At 54.2% G+C, this 20,064-nt stretch overlaps 7 protein-coding genes across 7 annotated transcripts; 1 reads left to right on the top strand and 6 right to left on the bottom strand.

Moving 5' to 3' along the window:
- Window positions 1-897: 897 nt before the first annotated feature.
- INS49_015366 (uncharacterized protein) lies at window positions 898-2,122 on the top strand (the record flags this gene model as incomplete). Its single annotated transcript, XM_043176047.1, has 3 exons — window positions 898-1,408; window positions 1,490-1,734; window positions 1,790-2,122. 3 exons carry the CDS (start codon window positions 898-900, stop codon window positions 2,120-2,122), a joined length of 1,089 nt encoding a protein of 362 aa, XP_043019502.1.
- Window positions 2,123-2,271: 149 nt separating this feature from the next.
- INS49_015365 (uncharacterized protein) lies at window positions 2,272-3,906 on the bottom strand (the record flags this gene model as incomplete). Its single annotated transcript, XM_043176046.1, has 1 exon — window positions 2,272-3,906. The coding sequence occupies one exon, from the start codon at window positions 3,904-3,906 to the stop codon at window positions 2,272-2,274; it is 1,635 nt and encodes a 544-aa protein (XP_043019501.1).
- A 2,051-nt stretch (window positions 3,907-5,957) lies between these two features.
- INS49_015364 (uncharacterized protein) lies at window positions 5,958-7,085 on the bottom strand (the record flags this gene model as incomplete). The annotated part of the gene is made up of 3 exons (XM_043176045.1): window positions 5,958-6,437; window positions 6,493-6,943; window positions 7,027-7,085. 3 exons carry the CDS (start codon window positions 7,083-7,085, stop codon window positions 5,958-5,960), a joined length of 990 nt encoding a protein of 329 aa, XP_043019500.1.
- A 494-nt stretch (window positions 7,086-7,579) lies between these two features.
- INS49_015363 (uncharacterized protein) lies at window positions 7,580-8,263 on the bottom strand (the record flags this gene model as incomplete). The annotated part of the gene is made up of 1 exon (XM_043176044.1): window positions 7,580-8,263. The coding sequence occupies one exon, from the start codon at window positions 8,261-8,263 to the stop codon at window positions 7,580-7,582; it is 684 nt and encodes a 227-aa protein (XP_043019499.1).
- Window positions 8,264-9,283: 1,020 nt separating this feature from the next.
- INS49_015362 (uncharacterized protein) lies at window positions 9,284-12,458 on the bottom strand (the record flags this gene model as incomplete). The annotated part of the gene is made up of 3 exons (XM_043176043.1): window positions 9,284-11,559; window positions 11,615-12,279; window positions 12,388-12,458. 3 exons carry the CDS (start codon window positions 12,456-12,458, stop codon window positions 9,284-9,286), a joined length of 3,012 nt encoding a protein of 1,003 aa, XP_043019498.1.
- A 1,550-nt stretch (window positions 12,459-14,008) lies between these two features.
- On the bottom strand, window positions 14,009-15,209 carry INS49_015361 (uncharacterized protein; the record flags this gene model as incomplete). Its single annotated transcript, XM_043176042.1, has 4 exons — window positions 14,009-14,264; window positions 14,341-14,383; window positions 14,443-15,103; window positions 15,207-15,209. 4 exons carry the CDS (start codon window positions 15,207-15,209, stop codon window positions 14,009-14,011), a joined length of 963 nt encoding a protein of 320 aa, XP_043019497.1.
- Window positions 15,210-18,669: 3,460 nt separating this feature from the next.
- On the bottom strand, window positions 18,670-19,617 carry INS49_015360 (uncharacterized protein; the record flags this gene model as incomplete). Its single annotated transcript, XM_043176041.1, has 4 exons — window positions 18,670-18,813; window positions 18,882-19,111; window positions 19,186-19,318; window positions 19,423-19,617. The coding sequence occupies 4 exons, from the start codon at window positions 19,615-19,617 to the stop codon at window positions 18,670-18,672; spliced, it is 702 nt and encodes a 233-aa protein (XP_043019496.1).
- Between the last annotated feature and the right edge of the window lie 447 nt (window positions 19,618-20,064).

Here is a 20,064-nt window from a genome sequence, read left to right as displayed (position 1 = left end):
GTCTCCCTCCAACTGAACCGTCAAACCTCGGAACATCCAAACCCCGAAGATGACAACATTTGTCCATCCATTGCCAGGATGAACTCCCCGGAGAGATATTTCACTTGGCTAATGATCTTGGTTCGCGATAAGGGGGAAGACCGCTTTGTGGTCAAACTGCCAGTGCTTATTCATGTTGTTTCAGACTGGGTGATCCCCTGCCACATGCTTGGCTCAGTGGCGAAATTATATTGGACTAAACTCTACAGCAGACCGTTCTAACAGGAAGGAATAGAAGCTGACTGAAAGTAACTAAGTATGTTTCAATTTTCTTCGATGGATATTTATCAGACAGATCGCCTTGTATCATGCTCTGTATTCCGTGAAACCACATCTCCTCTCGCATCCCAACCATGAATTTGGTCATGGCTCGCTTCCTTAGATGCTAGTCTTTCTTTGTAAAATATGTTGTACTCAAAACGGCGATATAATGCGGTCTCCGGCGCCCCTTGCCTTTTTGTTAAATAATACAATTGCGGCAAGGCTTATGGGTCTAGACTTTGTGCATAAGAGACTGCGCAGCTTTTTGACCCCAACTTCGGGGTAAAAGTTGCCCTCACATCTAAACTAATACGGAGTCATGTTGTAGAATCCTGTGTCTTTCTTACCCCAAGATACCAATGTGAACTTTCGATCATTTGTAATACAATCCAGGAGTTTCTAAGCAGGAAAAGCAATTCCAATGTATGGAGGAGGCCCGACCTATATGCAAGCAGGGCAGAAAGTCTTCATATATATTGAGGCTGCTCGCAAGGGCGACCATCATCTTTGTCTCCAAAAGCCAACTTGAATAATCATTTGTCTTAATCTCATCCTTCAGAAATATACTTGTTACAACGTTACTACTATTCAACCACCATGGCAACCCAGCGAGTTTTCAGATTGCCTCAGAGAACCTCTGTACAAGACCTTGTGAGCGGCACCGAGCCAGTTCCTGAACCCTCTCCCAACGAGGTCTTGATCCATATCCGAAGCGTTGCTCTCAACTTCCGAGACTTTGCTGTCGCCACCGGGAAGTACCCGTTCCCTGTCAAGGATAATGCGGTCCCCTGCTCTGATCTGTCTGGCGACGTTGTCAAGGTCGGTCACCACGTCGATGACTTCGCCAAAGGTGACAGGGTCATTGCGGCCTTCGACCTCAGCACTCTCTACGGAGCTATGAAAGACTGGAACCACAGTCTCGGTGGGATGCTTGACGGTACCCTCCGGGAGTTCATCGCGCTCCCCAGCTCTGCCTTGGTCAAGACACCGGCAGAATCAAAGCTCAGCTACTTCCAGCTGTCCGCGCTTGTCTGCACCGGATCCACCGCGTGGAACTCTCTGTACGGGAACGTTGCCCTGAAGCCGGGGCAGACTGTACTCTTCCTCGGTAGGTAGCTCCCAGAAACTATCAGATTATTTGAACCCCACCCCTGTGAGGATCTTGAACGTCTAATCTGGCCCATTCCAGGAACCGGCGGAGTGTCCATCACAGGCCTCATCCTCGCCAAAGCCGCCGGCGCGACGATCATCATCACCTCGTCCTCCGACTCGAAGCCCAAGCACGTCCAGGACACCTACGGCGCCGACTTCACCGTCAACTACAAGACCACGCCGGACTGGTCGCAGGAGGTCCTGAGGCTCACAAACGGCCGCGGCGCCGACTTCGTCCTCGAGAACGGCGGCGCGGGCACCATCGCCCAGAGCATCGGCGCCGTGGCCTACGGCGGCTCCATCGCCGTCATAGGGTTCCTCGCGCCCTGCCCCCCAGGACCAGATGCCCGACGTCGCGGCTCTGGCGCTGTCCAAGGGCGCGGTCGTGCGCGGCATCATGGTCGGCTCGAAGCAGCACCTGGAGGAGGTCGCGCGGTACGTCGTGGCTCGCGGGTTGGCGGTCCCCGTGGAGAAGGAGTTCGGTTCTGGGCGGGATGACATAGTTGCTGCTTTTGAGTACCTCACCAGTGGTACCCACGTCGGCACGGTCTGCATCCGCATGTCTCGAGTAACGCGGCCGGGCAGCTGCGGTCGGTGGTCCTCGGACGCGGATGCCAGCTACGAATGTCACTGGCCTCTCATACTCGCAAGGTCACGGAACAGACGATAACCTGTAGGATGCTATTGACTCAAATATGCACCCAGGGATTGTTATGTATGGGGTATTATTCATCGTGTTGACTGATTTGGTGTAATTCTACTTGAACGCCGTAGCCTTGATAGAATGAAATGCACGCTAAGGACAAAAAGATATCTCCGTCATGACTCCTGCCACACCACCCTGATGAGGCCCTTCCCGATCCCCTCTTCCCGTCGGACGTAGTACATCGTAGTCGTCCTCGCCGCCTCGTCGCGCACGCTCTTCTCGATGAGGAACTGCACCTTTCCCTCGTCCCTGGGCTTCAGCGGATCGAGGCTGTGGGTCCAGCTGTCGTCGATGTCCCAGATGGTCTTCTTCCACGTGTGCTCCATGGCCTCGGGGTGCTGCGCCGCGAGCTCGGTCTCGTTATAACTGTACCGCACGATGCTGAACCCGTTGGCCATCTGCCAGCCGTCCCGGAAGCGGAAGTTCTGCAGCACGCAGGGCTTCCCGCAGGCCGCGGACACGGCCGCGACGGTGGGCAGGTCGTGGTGGTGCCAGCTCTTCCAGTGGTGCACGCTCACGGGCTGCCGCCGGACCGCCTCGTAGAAGCCCGTCACGTCGACGTGCAGGTCCAGCTGGAACAGCCCGTGCTCGATCGACAGCTTGGTCGTCGTGTGCCGGTACACGCAGTCGCCCACGATCCAGTCCCCGCCCGTCGCGCCCTCCTGCCGGTCCGCCCAGCACGACTCGGCGTGCGGGCCCAGCTTCTCGATGAGGGGCCGCGACATGAACACGCCCGCCCCGCCGATGGCGAAGAAGCCGCCGTTGTTGATGTTCCACTTGTTCTCCGACAGCCGGCCCACGTACCACGGCTCGGCGGGGTCGTACTTCTTCAGCATGCCCATCAGGGTGTTCATGTCGAAGAAGAAGGTGTCGTCGTCGATCAGCGCCACCCAGTCGGTCTGCTTCTCGACCGTGCTGCTCAGCCAGCCGAGGAGGGACAGGTACCTCTCGCCCCAGCCCTTTTCCGACTCGACCAGGAAGAGGTGGCCGATCCCCGCATCGCGGTACATCGTCTTGATCTCATCAGGGGAAAGCTCGCCCGGGCGGGCCTCGGTGTCCTGGGGCTCATGCACCACGACGAAGCGGGCATTGGTGTGGGCCGCCCAGTGCTTGAAGTTCTCCAGGGCCTCGGGCATGCGGCTGAGGAGGGTGGCCACGCCAAAGGTGATCCTCGAGGCATCAGGATTCTTCTTCTTGGGCGGTATCGTGATAGAAGTAGTGGCGGGTGGGGTCCCAGGAACAGGAATGTCAAGGTCGGTCTCATTAAAATCCGGGGCATCGACACGGTGGGCTGTGAACTTTGGCAGGGCGATGGGCAGCTGCTGCTGCAGCGGAGACGGCGAGAAGATGCCGTAGCCCTGCCGCCGCGGGTGGTCGGGGTGCGACTGCTCGACCTGTGGGCTTGTTGGAGGCGCAGGCTTGGCGGGGACGGGCTGTGCGGCAGCGGGCTTGCTGTTCGCGTTGGGTTTGTCGCTCATGTGTTGCTGCTGCTGCTCCTTGACCCTGATGTTGAGGGTCGCGATCTCGACCTCTGCGCCAAAATCCTTCAGGCCAAACAGCTCGACTCGCGGGCCGCTGTAGGGGGGTGGCGGCGGTGGCTCCTCGACTACCGGTTTCTTTGAGCCATAGAAGCCTGCATCTGACCCCGCTCCTATTCTGAAAAGGAAGAAGAGCACAAAGATGGCGAAGGCGAGGGCGGCTACTAGCCTGGATCGCTTGTTTGCGTATGACATCAGGGCAGTGGCCATTGCGACGGACACGTTCCCAACGGAACGGGACAGCTCGAAAGCTTGGTGACGAGCTTGTTCAGAGGTCGCGGGTCGGTGGGGTGCTGCTTGAGGGATTACGGCGTGGTGGTTGGGCCCTTGTCGGCTGCGTCAGTCAAAGTCTCGTGAGCAGCAGCATGTTCGTCTCATCAGCAGCTGAGAGACGCAGAGACGTAGGAACGCAGGGGAGACACCAATCTCAGGAAGCAGGTGTTGTGGTTGTTGTGTTACCGAAGGTTGTCAGATGGAGGGTGGGGAGAGGAAACAAAAAGAGGGCAGAGGCGCGGTACGGTGCGGTGCGGCGCAAGGCAACGCAAGAGGCGACATGGAGCAAACGACATGGTTAGCGACACAGCTAGTCACAGGGCAGGGCGGCGCAGGCGCATGCAGGTTTGCCATCTAGTATTCCTCAAGATGGGCACAAGACTGGCAGGTGGGCAGGATCTGCACAGTACGGATCTGCAGGCCGCAGCCCCTCCCTCCCTGGCTTTGCGGCCGGTGGTGCTGGGCAAAAAAAAAGGTGTGCCATCTGTAGGATGGACATGGACATGAATGGCATCAGACATGGACATGGGCCCAGCAATGTCAGCATCTGTATTAGCCCTGCCTTGTCGGTCGGTCGGTCGTACATGGACATGTGGGAGATGGGGTGGCTGCATGAGCGGTGCCTAGCCATGCTGGGTACCCTGAGATGGATCGATTGGGACAAGCCTCACGCCACCAGGTACAGCGCCATTTTATCCGTGAATCCTTCCCCAGGCAGCCAGACGGGCCGAGACGAGAGGCAGTCAGACAGACAGACAGACAGACAGACAGACAGGCGGTTGGGTGTGGATCAGTGTGTCTGCTTGCTCTGCTTTGCCCCGTGGCCTCTGTCGCACATGGAAGGACGGAGACACAAGGTCACGAACGTACACATGTAAGGAGTCCATCTGTGCTCCACAAAGATGTCATCATTTCGGACGGCACAGTCGAGCTTCTTGTTCTGCTTGGGATCCGCGGGCTGCTCGACTACGATTAGCCTGCTCGACTGCCCTACCCAGTAGCTTCAAACCGCCCGCCATCCAATCTTTTCCTCCGGGCCTCCTATCGCCAAGACGCTCATCAGGGATGTCCTCTCTGGCTCATCTTCAGGGACTTTCCCGACGGCTCTCGCACTTTTCTTTCTTTCTCGCTCTCTCAACGGTGTTGGGCCAGCGCCAGAGTGCCACAAAGCAAGACATGGCGTCCGAATTGAGTTTGAGATAACGTGCTGCCAGGGTGCCTGTCCTGTAATCTTTGTGCACCGCAGTCCTGGTCTGCCCTGGACTAGCCTACCTGGAGGCTGGTACGTACAGATTACACTGTCAGCAGCACTGGAGAAACGGCTCCCAATCCCCCACTCGATGACCGCTGTGCTTCCCGGGAAAGGCCGGTCATGCAGTCAGTCATCTGTCATCTTAGGCCTGTGCCCCCCTCCCCCTCCCTCGGTCCCCATCAGGCCCATCCGATAATCCACAACTCACCGAGGTTTGGCTGGCCGGCTGGCTGGGCGGTTAATTGGTGCACCGCTGTGGCCGCCTGCAGGTCCATCACCGACAACCTGCCCTGTTGGGGAGCAGCTTTTCGGCCACTGCAGCTCTCATTTACACCCGACATGTCGCCGGCAGATCCAATCTTGGACCCAAATTTCGAAATTAGGATGTCTCGTTCCTGCAGGGCAATTGAAAGCATTTGATTTGGCAACCAGCAACGAGGAAAAGCCGTAGCTCTACACTGCTTACTGTGCACCGCAGCCCCCTGCAAGAAGTTGCACATAGTAAAGACTTTGAGGCGTTAGCAAGGATCTCCTAATATTCGTCTGCAAAATTACAGAGGAAATACTTGGTTACATGACCAAGATCTAAAGTTACTAATATATATTTTCCAGCAGACCCTAATTCTAGATTTAAATTATGGTTTATTTCGGCACGATACAATCGTCCCTTCAAGTCAGAGCTGGCACTTCAAGAGAACAGATGTGAGCCAAACCAACATTTGAAGTTCTGCAGTGCTCAGACCGTCTTCTTCGCCTGCTCAGCCCTCTTCGCTTCATCAGCAAACCACTTGCTAGATTCCTCCAGCCCCTCGTAGACACCCACCCTCGGCTTATAGCCCAGAATCCGCTTGGCCTTGTCACACTCAAGGGTCCGCGTGATGGTGCTCAGGTGGACGGCTTCCCTGGTGATGGGGGCCTGCTTCCTGCCAAAGGAAAAGATCCAGGTGCTCCACTCGCTCACTGTGGCTACCAGCATAGCAACCCAGTAAGGGACGACTTTGATGTCCTCCTGTTTAACAGGCATGCCAACGGATGTAGCAATGGCCCGCTGAAAGTCCCAGAAAAGAACTGGCTCGTCGTTGGTGATGATACAAGCCTCGCCGTCGACCCGCCTCTCAGGAGACGGAGCAACATTGCCGTAGGCGTCGGTAAGGGCATGGGCAGCGAGGAGATGGGCGTCCACGAGATTGGAGATATACGTGACATCGTAGTAGTTCTTGCCGGGCCCGATTTGCATATTTGCTTTTTCCGGCCCGGGCCTGGGCAATAACTTTGCCTAGGAAGCCAAAATCGCGCGCTCCAAAAGCCGTAGCGGGACGAATGGATGCCGTCAATATGGAGGAATCGCCATCCTGACGGTTGGCTGCAAGGATCTCGTCTTCGGCCTCGACCTTGGTCAGAGTGTACACGCGCCTCTGGGCTGGGTGTCGAAGGACTGGCAGCGACTCGTCGGCGTCGACCAGCTCGCTGACGTTATCGTGGATAGCCGATGACGTTGAGGTGTAGACAAACGCCTTTACGGATTTTGTCTTTTTAGCCGCGCCTAGGAGATTCTTTGTGCCGTTGACGTTCACGCTGCGGAATCGAGCTGGGTTTAGGACCAGCGGGTCTGGAGATGCGACGTGGAGGACAGTCTGGGGCCTGACCTCAACGAAGACGGACTCTATGTCCGCGGAGGATGTGATATCGCAAGTGTGGTAATGGACGCCAGGGACTTGATTCCTTGCAGTGTTCAGATCAATGACATGGATTTGACAGTTGGGTTCTCTGCGAGTAAGCCTTCCGCTAAATGAGAGCCAACGAACCCACAGCCACCGGTGGTAATGACAGGACTGAGGTCCGAAGAGGTGACTTGGCCCGACATGGTGATGATGTGCAAGGTGTATGCTGGGAAGCTGCGAGATGTGTTCTAAAGTTGGTGCGGCTTTCCTTTCGCTAAGAAGCTTGTGCAAGTACTTAAAGGCTAAAAATGCAAGTGGGTGGGTGTTCTTGCAGAAAAAGTGTCCACTTCTGATGCGATCTCGGTTGGTATGCACATATTGGTCTACTCACTAGTGTATTAACATTCTACGATACAGACAAGTAGCGGATCCAAATCCAACAAGCAAGGAAACCAACATCGTCGAACATCTTCCGAGAACCCATGCAGCACCGGAGGCGGCTGGGAACAAACCAACTCCATCAGTACTGATACCTCCGGCGGACATTGCGGTGGAATTATCCGTTCAACTTCAGATATCGATCCGCCCCAATACGACCGTTGGCGGCTGTTGGGTCCCTACATTGGGCGCTCACGGCCAACTTGCATGCCAACGGGCGGCGCAGCAGAACGTCCGAAAAATAGTCCTCCAACGACCCTCATTGCGCTTTTGCGAACTGGCAGTACGACTTGTCCAGCGTCCTGATATCCTTCCTCCGCTTACGAGCCTCGACTTCCGGCAGAGAATCCAACGACTGGATGAATGCCACCGTTGGATCAGGCATCAATGCCTCCGTCACAAGGAACACCGTCCTAACCACGAACACAATAATAGCGGCCAGCACAGGGTGGGTCGGCTCCATACGGAACGCCCGCAGCGTCGTCGGCAGCGACAGCGCCCGCGGGAACTCGAAGCCCAGCCACCGCAGGCCCGGGGGGAAATACCGGTAGGCAAACAGGTTGAAGGTGGAGATGCCGATGTAGCGCGCCCGCTCGTCGTACTCGCGCGGCGTGGCCTCGTACGCCTCGCAGAACGCCACGCACCCGTCGAAGCTGCCCCGGTAGTCCTCCACCGCGCCCTTGCCCTCGACCGTGAACAGCGGCGCCATGTCGCGCCAGAAGTGGTGCGCCGCGACCTTCTGCTTGTCGCTGAACCCGGGGAGGCCCAGCCGCAGCCGCAGGCGGTGCATCAGGATCGCGCTGAAGGCGAGGGTGTAGAGGTAGTCCGAGAGGTGGTAGCTCGAGGTGAGGCGCCAGATGAGTTCGTAGTCGGTTTCCGGGTCGAGTGAGTCGATGGCCTTGGCGATCCAGTGGTAGCCATCTTGAGAAACTTTGGAAGTCATGATTTACTTTGAACGATGGTTACAAGAATTCGGAAGATAAGAATAAGATTTGAATAACTTAACTGCTTTGCATCCCGAAACAGCAGCAGGCTATCAGGACTTGTATGTTTTGAGTACTGAGCCTTGGAGATAGACTAAAGCAGCCGCGCCGGGGAGTTAGGGAACGAAGTCCCACAATGCCTCAAGTTGACCCCTTCGACTTGAGGGTCCGGACTGGCAGCACACGAGCAACGGATGCTTAGCAATCCCCAATATCCGACTGGGTCCTATAAAATGATTGAACGTAGCCTCAAGTTAGTTCGGCGAATACTCCTTGGGTGCAACGAGCCCTTGCGCCGCCCAGCCAGCGGGCGCTGCCTCCAGACCGAATTGGATCCACTATCGTATCATGAGAACGGATATTCGCACAGAAGAAAACGGATAGTACACAGATATCCCTTGAATAATGTTCCCACAGCTAATCAGAGGATAACACCCACACCAGATTCCCAAACCTACACCTAATTTACACACCTATGCCCAATTTATATCAATCTTAAGTGGGGTTAGGTATGTGAATTGGGTGTACGTGTGGTGGCTATGGGTATGTTAGGTGTGGGTGTTCTGGGTATAAATGTACTAGGTGTGTAATGTATGTGTGCACATCCGTTTCTTTCTGTGCGAATATCCGTTCTCTTGGATCAAGTCCTCTGTTGTGCCTACATCCAAGTACGCGGCATTCGTAGGAAAGCTTTGTGAGCCACAAGCATGTCAAAATTGTGTTTTGTTAGTTTCATGGTCTATCTGGGTCGATCTGATGTTGAGGGGACAGTGGATAGCTAATTTCCATGGGTTCAATAAAAGTCCTTTCCGTAAGGATCTTCCATTCGTGCAGTCTGGCTGGCGGCACACAAACTCCAGATACCAAGACTACCCGTCCCAACCGTCACCGTTCCAAAAAACCGAGCTCCGAGGTGCTCACTGCAGCCCCCAAAGAAGCAATCAAAAGACTTTTGTATTGTCAAAAGGCAAGATGATCCATCAAGCGGGTGGATACTCGCCCCCGAACTCTCCACTCAGACCAAACAAGTTCCGCAACTCCGCGACATTGAGCCTGGAGATGTTAGCAGCACCCCTCTCACTCAGAGCCGCGTCGACAAGCATCTTCTTCTTCTCCTGCAGCTGCACAATGCGGTCCTCGACGGTGCCCTCAATCAGCAGCCGGTGCACGGTGACCGGCTTCTCCTGGCCGAACCGGTGCGCCCGGTCGATGGCCTGCTCCTCGACGTACGGGTTCCAGAACGGCTCCGTAACAATGACCTGGCTCGCAGCCGTGAGGTTCAGGCCCGCGTTGCCCGCAGTCAGCGAGACCAACATGACGCGGACGCTCGGGTCCTCCATGAACGACTTAACCGCCGCCTCGCGCGCGCCGGGGGTCATCGACCCGTCATACCGCGTGAACTTGATCCTGGCCCTCTCGACGGGGATCTCGACCAGGTCGAGGAACGAGGTCCAGAGGCTGAAGACCAGGGTCTTCTCCTTCTTTGGGCGGATCTGCTCCAGGATGTCCATGATCGCGTCGATCTTGGCGCTGGAGATCCACTCCTCGCGCAGGCGCGCCTTGTAGCGGGACATGGCGATCGCGCTGCGCTGGGCAGCCTGCCTCTGATCAGCCATTGTAATCATCTTCGTCTTCTTCTTCTGGCCTTTGCCCTTGTTTTTTCCACTCGGCGACCCTGCAGATGCCCGAGACTTCTTCCCGCTGTGACCACCCAGCGCGCTGGCTGAAGGCTTCCGCTTGGGTGTTTGAAGTCGGCGGTTGGCGTTGAGGTCATCGTAGGCACCATCAGTCTGAGAAGGACCAAACCCGCCAATGTGGGTCATGCGTCCGTCGCCATCAGCTTCCTGGGACTCAGCATCGCCTTCGCCATCTTGACTGTCGTCGTCAGATTCCTCGTCATCCGAGCTGTCTTCATCGTAGGCGGCCTCGTCATTCACGACGAATCCTCGAAGATTGCCATGGCGGTCGGCGTCTTCATCATCCCTCCTGGGAGTTTTAAATGAATGCTTGTTGATGTTATCATCGTCAGACTCCGATCCAGAGTCAGGCACGTCAGCGAGAAAGTTGTAGCACACGATGTTGGTCGGGGTGATGGCATGCTGGCAGTCCTCACCAGGACAGGAGACGACAGATTTCTTCCTGGAGATGGTTTCATCGTCCGCCCCACCATTGCTGAAGTCTTCAGTCTCTACGACTTTTACGCTTCCAGTGAAGCAGCTAGAGCAGACGTGGTGGCCACAGGGGTACACGATGACAGGGTTGTCTGTCGCATCGCTGCAGAGAGGGCACTCGAAACTCTCCTGACGCTTGAGCTTCTGCACCACATCGCTGGGGAGCTGGCAGGCTAGCTTGATCATCTGTTTCTCATCCAGCTTGGTTCCATCTGGGATGCCAAGGTTCTTAAGGAGGAACGGGTGGTCACACGCCTGGCGCAGTCGCAGCAGTAGAATGAGGATGTGGATGTAGTTCTTCATCACCGCGCCGTTTTTCAGGTACTTGTTGAACTTCAGCTGCTGCTGCACTTCCAGCGCCTGGTAGAACGCTCGTTGCTCGTCGTTGAACTCGACAAACGATGGTTTGTCGGTGCGCGGCGGCAGCTCGATGATGGGCTTCCCATTGAGCCGGCTGTCTTTGGTCCGTCGGAGTGTGAAACTCCTGAAGAGGGCCTGCAGCTTGATCATGCCGTGCTCCTTCTCGTTTCCATCCCATTTCCTCAGGGGCCTGACAATGTCCTCGCTGAAACGATCCCATTTGTTGTATGGTGGGATGTTCAGGAACCGAATGAGAGGGAAGATCTCCTCGGCCCGATTCATGAACGGGGTGCCAGTCATGCAAAGTCTGTATTTTGACTGGATCTCTGCTGCTGCCTTGGAGCAGTAGGTGGTCTGGTTCCTGATGTTGTGTGCTTCATCCAAGATGACGCGGTAGAATATGGCCTTGTCGGCCAAGATCTTCAGCTTCTCAGGCTTCTTGTGCTCGTACTTGTTCTTGTGCTCGGTCTGCAGTTTGCCATAGGTGCATAGGACGACGTCGTGCTTGAGAAGCTCCGAGACTGACATATACTTGGCGACTTCACCGTGAAAGACGAGGGTATTGAGCTTGTAACGTGGCTTGACTTTCGTCAAAATCTCTTGCTCCCATTGTCTGAGAAGTGCCAATGGAGCCACGATGAGGGTGGTCTTGTGCTTTGGATCAGTGGATGGATGAGCCAAGATTAGTGCCATCGCTTGCACAGTCTTTCCCAGGCCCATTGTATCTGGAAGCCAGCGTTTAGTGAAGTCAAGAGAGCTGGGACGAGGTGTGTGACAAACCTGCAAGAAGGCCTCCTTTCTTCTTTGGGTCTCTCTCCTGCTGAAGGAGCCAAGTAAGGCCGATCCGCTGGTGCTCCGTCAGGTCACAGGACATCTGCTTGGGGGTCTGCTTTCTCTGGCTTGGTGGAATGTCCACCTCTGACAGAACAAGAAGGTTCTGCACATCGTCTCGACGGCCGTCATCTTGGTAGTGCTGCGTGTCATGCGAATGATTGACTTCGTTTGAGGGCGATTGTGGCTGAGCGTTGAAAGCTGGGACCGTTGGAAATGAGGCACTCGCTGGAATGTACGTATTGACATTTTGTGGCTGAGCGTTGAAGATTGTGGCCGGCGGACGTGAGGCACTCGCTGGAGCGTACGTATTGACATTGACTGCATTGTTATTAGCTGCATAGAAACTGGCTGCACTGGCCTGGCTGAGAGACTGGGGTGCAAAGGAAGTAGGGCTTGGACGAAAAGCGAGCTGCTGGCTTTGGTTTAAAGTCAGCTGCTGGTTTCGGTTCGAAGTCAACTGCAGCTGACGCTCCCTTGCGCGTCGTCCAAACGTGTTCGCAATGTCCTCGAAGTCTTCAACGAGCTCCTTCGCTTTGCGTAGGTGTTCTTGGACGAAAGCCAAGCAGTCATCAGGGTCCACGCCGCGCGCGATCGGGTTCAGGACGTGGAATCTGATTTCCCCAACCCTCCATGGTGCACCAGGAAAGCGATGCTTTTCGCTTGGGTTAGCAGAGGGGCACGTGGGCAGAGCAGGGTGTCGTGTTGAGACTTTGACTTACCTCAACATTTCGACTGAATGCTGCGAGGCGACCTTGAAGGCTTGGAGGCCTAAGGTCCATGATTGCTTCATGTGCGCCGTCAGGTCGCAAATGGAGCAGATTTGGGTGGTGAATGTGGAACCCAACAAGATTTGTGGTATTGTTGTGGGATGTGAGATACGCGTTGTGCGTTGCGCGTTGCGTGTCAGTGCTAAAAGGGCGTTGACCTTGACTGGGTGATGGAAGAAGGAAAGTGGACCAAGTGAGATGGCTATCAGTAGGCAAAGATTGATAACCTGAGACTCTGGTCGAAGGGGCTGGAAGGCTGCCCAGTTCAAACCACACGGGCTGGGGCTTTCGTGAGGTTCACTCTGTGAAGGTCAAATGGTTGGATCTTCTTGAAATGGTGGCAGCTTCCAGGCTTGGTAGCCCCGCAATTATTTGGGTGTTGGTATTTCAATCGCGGTCTCCTAGATGTCCTGTCTGGTTGCTGGGCAACTTGTCCAGAGGTACGTAGCCTGCTGGTGTGTGTGGCTCGAGATTCCTTGCTCTAGGATGATCACGATTAAGAACAACGGTGCATGCTTTGAGAGACGTACTGTCTAGGGAGTTTGGCAGCACTGCAGCATGTTCGATACACTGCGTGTATGCATATGGGGTCCGTAAAACTGCCTAGCCCTGATTTTGGTGGAGGTGGCTTGTTCTTTGACTTTGGTAATCAGCGGCTTCTCGTATCTCTTCTACAAAATGAGTCCGTAGTGAATGACTTCCTGGGGACCAACTCCGTAAAGAAGAGTTTCTTATGAAATGACCATTCATGAGGAGTCATTCATGGGACATTGAACAATGGACATCGTGTATGGGAAATCCTTCTGTGGGATATGATTTATGGGTCATTCTTTATGAGATATCGTTTCTGGGATGTCACTTGTGGTGTATCATTTATGGAGGAGTGCATATGAGGGTCAAGGATAACCACAACAGCTTTGATTACGGGGACGGCAAGGGCTAGAATCTTGAGGGGGCCAATCTCGAAATTGACGATGAGGCGAGTTTAGAGTCGAGGATGTCGACTATCAACTTGCGGGCCTCGTCCACCGAACCGTCGAACGCTGGGGTTTGGTCTCGTCGGCTCTGGTGTCATCTTGGGAAACGGCTGGTATCTTGCGTGGTGATAGGTTGTGCCCGTTTCTGGTGGATGGAAGCTACAGATAGGTGCATGAACATCGAGGCGGGAACGTGGTGGGGACGGCAGCCTTGGGTATTTGTATGGGTCCGCTGAGTCTCATCATACAAGGGCCATCCTTCCTACCAGGCAACTGAGGTAGAGATGCCTGTTGAAATGCCATTAGATCGATCTCTTTTTGTACTTTCATGCAGTTTCGAAAGGAAGAGTCGGCAGCACATTTAATCAAAATCAAAGTTTGAAGCAGTGTGCTACTTGTAGCTGACAGAAGAGACACTTAAGTCGCCGCTGACAGTCCAGTTCTGGGCGCTTTCTATTTTATTTATGGAATCTATCTATTAGTTCTATCCCGAGACACCACTCTGTTGCAGGAGAAAGCTGGCTACATTTCCAGAAAAGTGCTCCGGTTTCCCATTAATTTAACGAAAAGTCTGCTGTAAGATCGACCGCAGAAGATTAAGTGTAAATGTAGCAGAACGGAGCGCCAGTGATGCCCAGGGTACTTCCCGCCTGGCCGATCGTGACAGGTGGTGACGAGGTCAGTACGCCCATGTAGAGCTCATCCGTCAGCGACCCATTCCGACTCGGCGGGTTGTTTCCTCGGGTGATGGTTGCGCCGACAACCTCTGTCCGCTCTTCAGGGTGAAGGTTCTGCCAGATCCAGAAAACCCGGTCGATCATAGCATGGTTAAGGAAGAAGATTGGGTCGCCCCTGCGCGTTATGGGTCAGCAATTGGTTTCCGAGCATTCTCGAGACCTCCGTCCCTTGGAAATGGAGTGCTACTTACGGGCTGTTGAAAAGATCACCGCCTGGGTCACCACTTGTGATGACTGTGACACCAACCAGATTAGCAGAGGCTTGCGAAATTTGCATTCATGGGAGAACTCACAGTGCGCACCACCATGCACACCATAGTCCCCCGCAGAGTAATTGCCCTGCATGGTGTACTGGAAACTTGAGATATCATCATGAAGCGTCAAAAGATCTGTGAGATTCTTCTCCGACGTCCACCGCGTGCTGGTCCAGTTCGTGATGTCCCTTCGCAGGCACCTCGGGTTCCACTTCAGCGAATCATTCGCAGGCATGGCGACAATCCCCTCGACAGTCAGCAGCGGCTGGATGGGCCCGAGGTTGACCGTCATGTCGCGGAAAGGGCCCTTATCCACGCAGCCGCCGCCGTCCCCGGGCGGGATGCAGTTCCCCGGGCGGCCGGCGGTGCAGCCGTGGGGCGCGTAAACCCCGTTGCCGCTCATGCTCCAGTCGCTGCCGTCGAAGATCTCGGCGTGCAGCGGGTCGTCGGCCGTGGCGGCCCAGTCCCAGTAGGGAAGGGCGCCGTCGTAGCCGCACTCGCTGATCAGGGCCTGCTCGTAGTTCCACGCGAAGAGGCGGTGCCACGTCAGGAAGTTTGCCGTATTGTGGATCGTCTGCGTCTGGTTGATGTGGATGGCGACGAAGTCGTCGTACCGCGACTTTGCGCCCGCGGCGAGGCGTGGGTCGGTGAGGGCGGGCTTGGACATGAGGCAGAGTGTGGCGTTGATGTAGGCCATGCGCTGCTCTGGCGACAGTCTTGTCCTGTAGTAGGGTGGCAGGTAAGCTATCGCTGTTTCCAAAAGGAGCCTCGGGTGCCGTGAGTTACTGGCGTGGTTCACTCACCATTCTTGTCTCCTGGCTGCAGTTTCAAAGGTACAGTTACTGGCTGGTGTTGATTGAGTCTCGACATAGTCCTGGAGAACTTCAAAAGCTTGGGCGGCAAGGGCGACACTCCGGCGCTCCTCGTGGCTTGCTCCTTGTGCACCTATGGCCAAAACCAGCCAGAGCAGGTGGAACCAAGTTGGAACGAGGCGAAGAATGAACATAATCGGAACTATAACCCCAGGCTTGGCGTGGGAGTCAATAGTCTTGAGACGAATCAAACAGACGAGATGAACCTGGCTAAATAACTGTAGGCTTCGGCTTGGCGTGCTGTCTACTTATATATCCTGGTGTTGACCGCCGCACAGTAGCGCAGATATATTATTTCTTCCTCCCACGCAGCTAAGTGACTCGCAGGCTATTGCTAATCCTGCCCCGAGAGATCCTCGTCGTGGAATAAACTTCATTGTTGTCAAGAGAGTTCTGGTACGACCCACTCAGAGATTGCTTTGGTTGTGCTCAGAACCTGTTCATGCATATTGCGGTGCCGAGAAAGGAGAAATTTCCTGGCACTAAGATTACAGACAGAGGGTGCGGTGTGATTGGTAGAGATCACAGGTATTGCTCTAGGGACTACCCTGTTGGTAACAGCTCCTCCTTTCCGGGTTGGCCGTGACATGGGGGCGGAGAGGAAGATCGTATTGCGGCTCTACGGGCTCTGGAGTCTCCCGCAAACCCCGTCAATCGGGACGACAATTCTCCTGAATCGATCAAAGTTCAGTCTTGCAGTTTGGACCTCTTTCGAAATCCATCTTGTTCTGGACAACTCAATCTGTGCTGAGGTACTACCATCGACCCAGATTATTCGATTCATCATTACTAGTAGATACATATTGCGCAGAAATGACCGTGATATCTTCTGGACAATAGTCAGTTTGTCCAGGGCCATATAAGCTTTCGAAAAGCATATCTATCGGTTCGCCTGTTCTCCTGAATCGATTGAGTTCGAGCTTAGAGTTCGTGGCGTATTCATAATCCCGTCACTCAACGGCTCACTTGGACACGACTCTCAAATTCATCACCCTGAGTCAGATGGGTCGGTTCAACAATCACAATGAACGCCGTCCTGGTCTTGCTATAAAACAGATTTGACCGCGAGTCTGGGATTCACTGCGCTGAGTCAGGCTGCACTCTTAGGATGCCATTCAGCCTCTTTGATTTTCCTCCGCCAGTGGGCCAGGTATGATTTGTATCGAATCTGTCAAAGGGGAGAAGGCACGGCGCGCCGTTCCCTGCGCACGAACAGCACACTTGTCACTCAATCACTTATTCAAGTACACTGGAGCCGGTGAATCGTTTCTAGGTGCTTCAATGAAGGGCTAGTGCAAGACCGTAAAGGATGCTCTACGACTTTTCTGCGTGAACTTGGAGCTGCGCAGAATGAGTCGGCTGCTGCAAAGCACAGTAAGACCGAGCACATGCAGATGATTACGACTCAGTCAGCCCACAGAAGCACTATTCTGTTAGATTTCACACTTAATTCGGACACCTGGCTTTGAGAGATGTGACCGCTCGAAATGGTGGTTTGGGTGGCTGAATATTAACCAGTAGGAGACCAGCCTGGTTGGAACTGCCCTGGTGTGGTGCATTGGTTATGAGACTCCGAAATTCCAGCTTCACCAGTGAGGACCTGTTCACGTCGATGGATGATTCGCCGCTTAAATCACAACAAGATCAGTAGTCATATCTCAATACGATGAGGCACATAATGCAACAAAGAACTTGTTGAAATACACTCGAAAATTAGTGCTATAGGTTGATGAAGCAATGAAGCAAACAATAGCTGATTGTTATGTGTTAAGGAGAGAAGTCTCCCGCTATCAAACGCTCAGAATGAGCCTATTTATAAGCTAGCATTAACATATAAGCATACGACCCTCGCACCTTCCAACATAGGTGACATCCCGAGATACAGTGACTAGCCCAACATTTCGAAACATGAAACCAATACTGTCCGATATATGCACTCCGTTTGGTCTGTCTCATTGATGCGTCGCATGAGAATTCTTGTCAGCAATAGACTGGACAACAGATGATGTGGTGCCAGTTCCAGGCGGCCCCCCTAACACCCGAGCCTATGTTAAAAGAAAGGTCAACTTCCGTAACTTGCTCTTTGTCTCGCGTCCTGGGGAAACAAGAGCACGAACCTCTGCCTTCTGCACCTCCGCCGCATCCTCCATCGTAATCTCACCGACGGGCTTGCGAGCCAGGTCGCCAGCCTTTTGGAAGAAGGTTTGCTACTTGTCGTGGATACGCTGGGCGGTCGCCGCCGGTCCGCCCTTGACTGGGCCAAAGCCTGTCCTGCTTGTTTCCTCCGATTCTATAGCTGACACCTCTTCCTGGGACAGAGGAGCCCCCTCAACTGCGCGAGTGTTGAGCTCGTCCTTGGGTAGAGTGCCTTCTGCCATGATGCCGAACTTCCAAGGTTGGTCGGATTAGTGGCGTTCACGGATATGCTGGTGTCGAATGCGCAAGATGAATTCGGATAGATTTAAACTGAAGTTTGTGAAAGCTAATTTCCCTCGATGATTGTGTATGAAAGTCACCGGCGGTGGAGGAGTGTTTGGTTTAAGATTCGGTTTACAGTATAATTATGAATACGGAGATTCGCACCTGCAAAATCGGAGTGTGTACACCGGTACATCACAACCTCACCCACACCCACACTCTTACTCATACCCACGCCTAACATCCAACACCCATACACCCAACAACTCATACACCCAACTTACTTATATACCCAACTTATACACCCAATTAATATACCTAATTCAATTTAGGTGTATAAGTATTAGGTGTAGGTAAACAAATTAGATCTAGGTAATGTGCTCTAATTAGCTATGGCTATGGTATAAGTTGATGTACCGGTGTACCCTCTGTTTTTGCAGGTGCGAATATCCGTATTCATAATTATAGGTTGATGAACGAATTACGGGGGCGAGGCATCGATCGGCGATGACTTCATCTTGACGCTTCCACACCAATCACTTGCAGACAAGTGGTCCTTCTAATAAATGCAGACTTACTTTACATTTTGCGGGTAAGCACGCTTCCAATCCAACAGAAAACTCAATGTCGAGAAACGACAGGGGAAACCTCAGCGCTTCTGAAGCTCTTCAGTCCTTGGGATGATAGGCTAGCGTTACCGACCCCAAAGCAAAGAACGATATAGGTGTAAGTGAGTCAATTTCATACGACCGGAGCTGTCTAGACACTCATCCTCGGCTACCTTTTTAACCTGGAGATAGCTGCGATTCTCGGTAAGTAGCGTAGAGCGTGATATTCCTGAGGCATGGCCCTAGAGTCGTGCATGGGCCTTTCTCAATATTTTTTTCATTGTGATATTGTTTCCCAAATTGCTGGGGTCTGCACATTATCCCTTGATGAATAGTACAGTATATATGGTACACCGCCAAAGGCTCGCTCATTGCTTTATCCGCCTGATCACTTTCTCACGAGCAAGTTTGCTCGCAGCTTCCGCTCCGTGCTGCAGAGACACAGCACCAATGATAGCAAAGATGGATGTGGCGAGGACCGTTTCTATACCTGACCCTTTCAGATTGTCGGGCTGCGGTTAAGCACGTCAGCTGGTTGTCTGGAGGAGCGTGGTGCGTGGCTACATAGGGGCCAACTTACGTTCCTTGGCTTCCAACGCATTACTTCGTTGAGCCGGTTGTTCAATCCAACAGAGGCCAGGCCTGATACTGAAACCATGTCTTGTGGCCGAGTCATGCTCAGCTTGTCGACGTTCTGAAGGGCGGGAGATTCGTAGTGTTTCCGTTTCCATGGGTCGCCGAGGTATTCATCTGCTACCCGGGGGGAGGTCATGATCTCGTTCATGGCCTCAAGGACGATTATCTGCCGACCTGGAGCGAGTACTCCCATTAGCTGCGTCCATCAGGCCTCCCCATGCCTCTCGAGGCAGAGACATGTCACGTACCGTAGTAGGCCAATCTCGTGTTGAATCCTCTCCGGCCGAAATCGAAACTCTTGTGTGTAACTGCCAACCACTTGATCTCTTCCGGCAGCAGCTTCGAGCCGTTGCGCCCAAGAAATCGCTCGTAGAAAGTCGTCTAGCTTGGCGGGGTCCTCGTTGACGTGCCATATCGACCGGTGCGGGACCTTGGGAACGTTGAGCGAGAAGCCATGGATTCCCTTGAGCCTCTCTGGCGTGTACGACCACCTTGGCCGTGCCTCCTATGTCCGCCTCTGATATGGGCTCGTTCAAGAGGTCATTCTTCTCTCCCAGGGCGGTCGGGTGCCGTGCTATTTGGTGGTTCGCTCGGCATGCTGGCCGGGCAGCTGCGGGTATGAAGGGGCGCAGAGCTTGTCTGGATGTCGACCAGGCGGTGCGAGAAGTGTTGAGCGCCATGGTTATTGGAGTTCGCGGAGGAGAGAGGCTGGCGCGTTCCCTCCTGGTCGGACTGGGCTGGTGGACTGCGATTCCTGTCACTGACGGCTCGACTGCGCCAGCTCTCGCGACTGTAACTTTTTCAGACTTCGCGGCAGGCTAAGCTGAGCGACGACCCATCGGCAGGGGTCAGAACTGTGCACGGGCCTCACTGGCTGCTCCAGGCACATGCGACCCACCAGAGCTTGGTTCAGCGCGACTCGGTTAAGCTACTCCTTACAGTCCCAATCGCGCCCGCGCCGCGACGTGAGGGCCAGGGAGGCGCAATTTGATCGCGTCGTCAGCAAGGACTTCGCATTGGACGGGCCGACCCAACTGCTTGGTTGGCTGGCCGGCTTGACGGACTGACTGGGGGATCTGCGCGTTCCATAGCATGGACTTTTCTGCAATAATGCCTCGATAGCACTT

The sequence above is a fragment of the Diaporthe citri genome, assembly GCF_014595645.1.
Source record: "Diaporthe citri strain NFHF-8-4 chromosome Unknown scaffold_9, whole genome shotgun sequence".
Taxonomy (NCBI): domain Eukaryota; kingdom Fungi; phylum Ascomycota; class Sordariomycetes; order Diaporthales; family Diaporthaceae; genus Diaporthe; species Diaporthe citri.
This window is presented reverse-complemented; position numbering and strand designations above follow the sequence as displayed.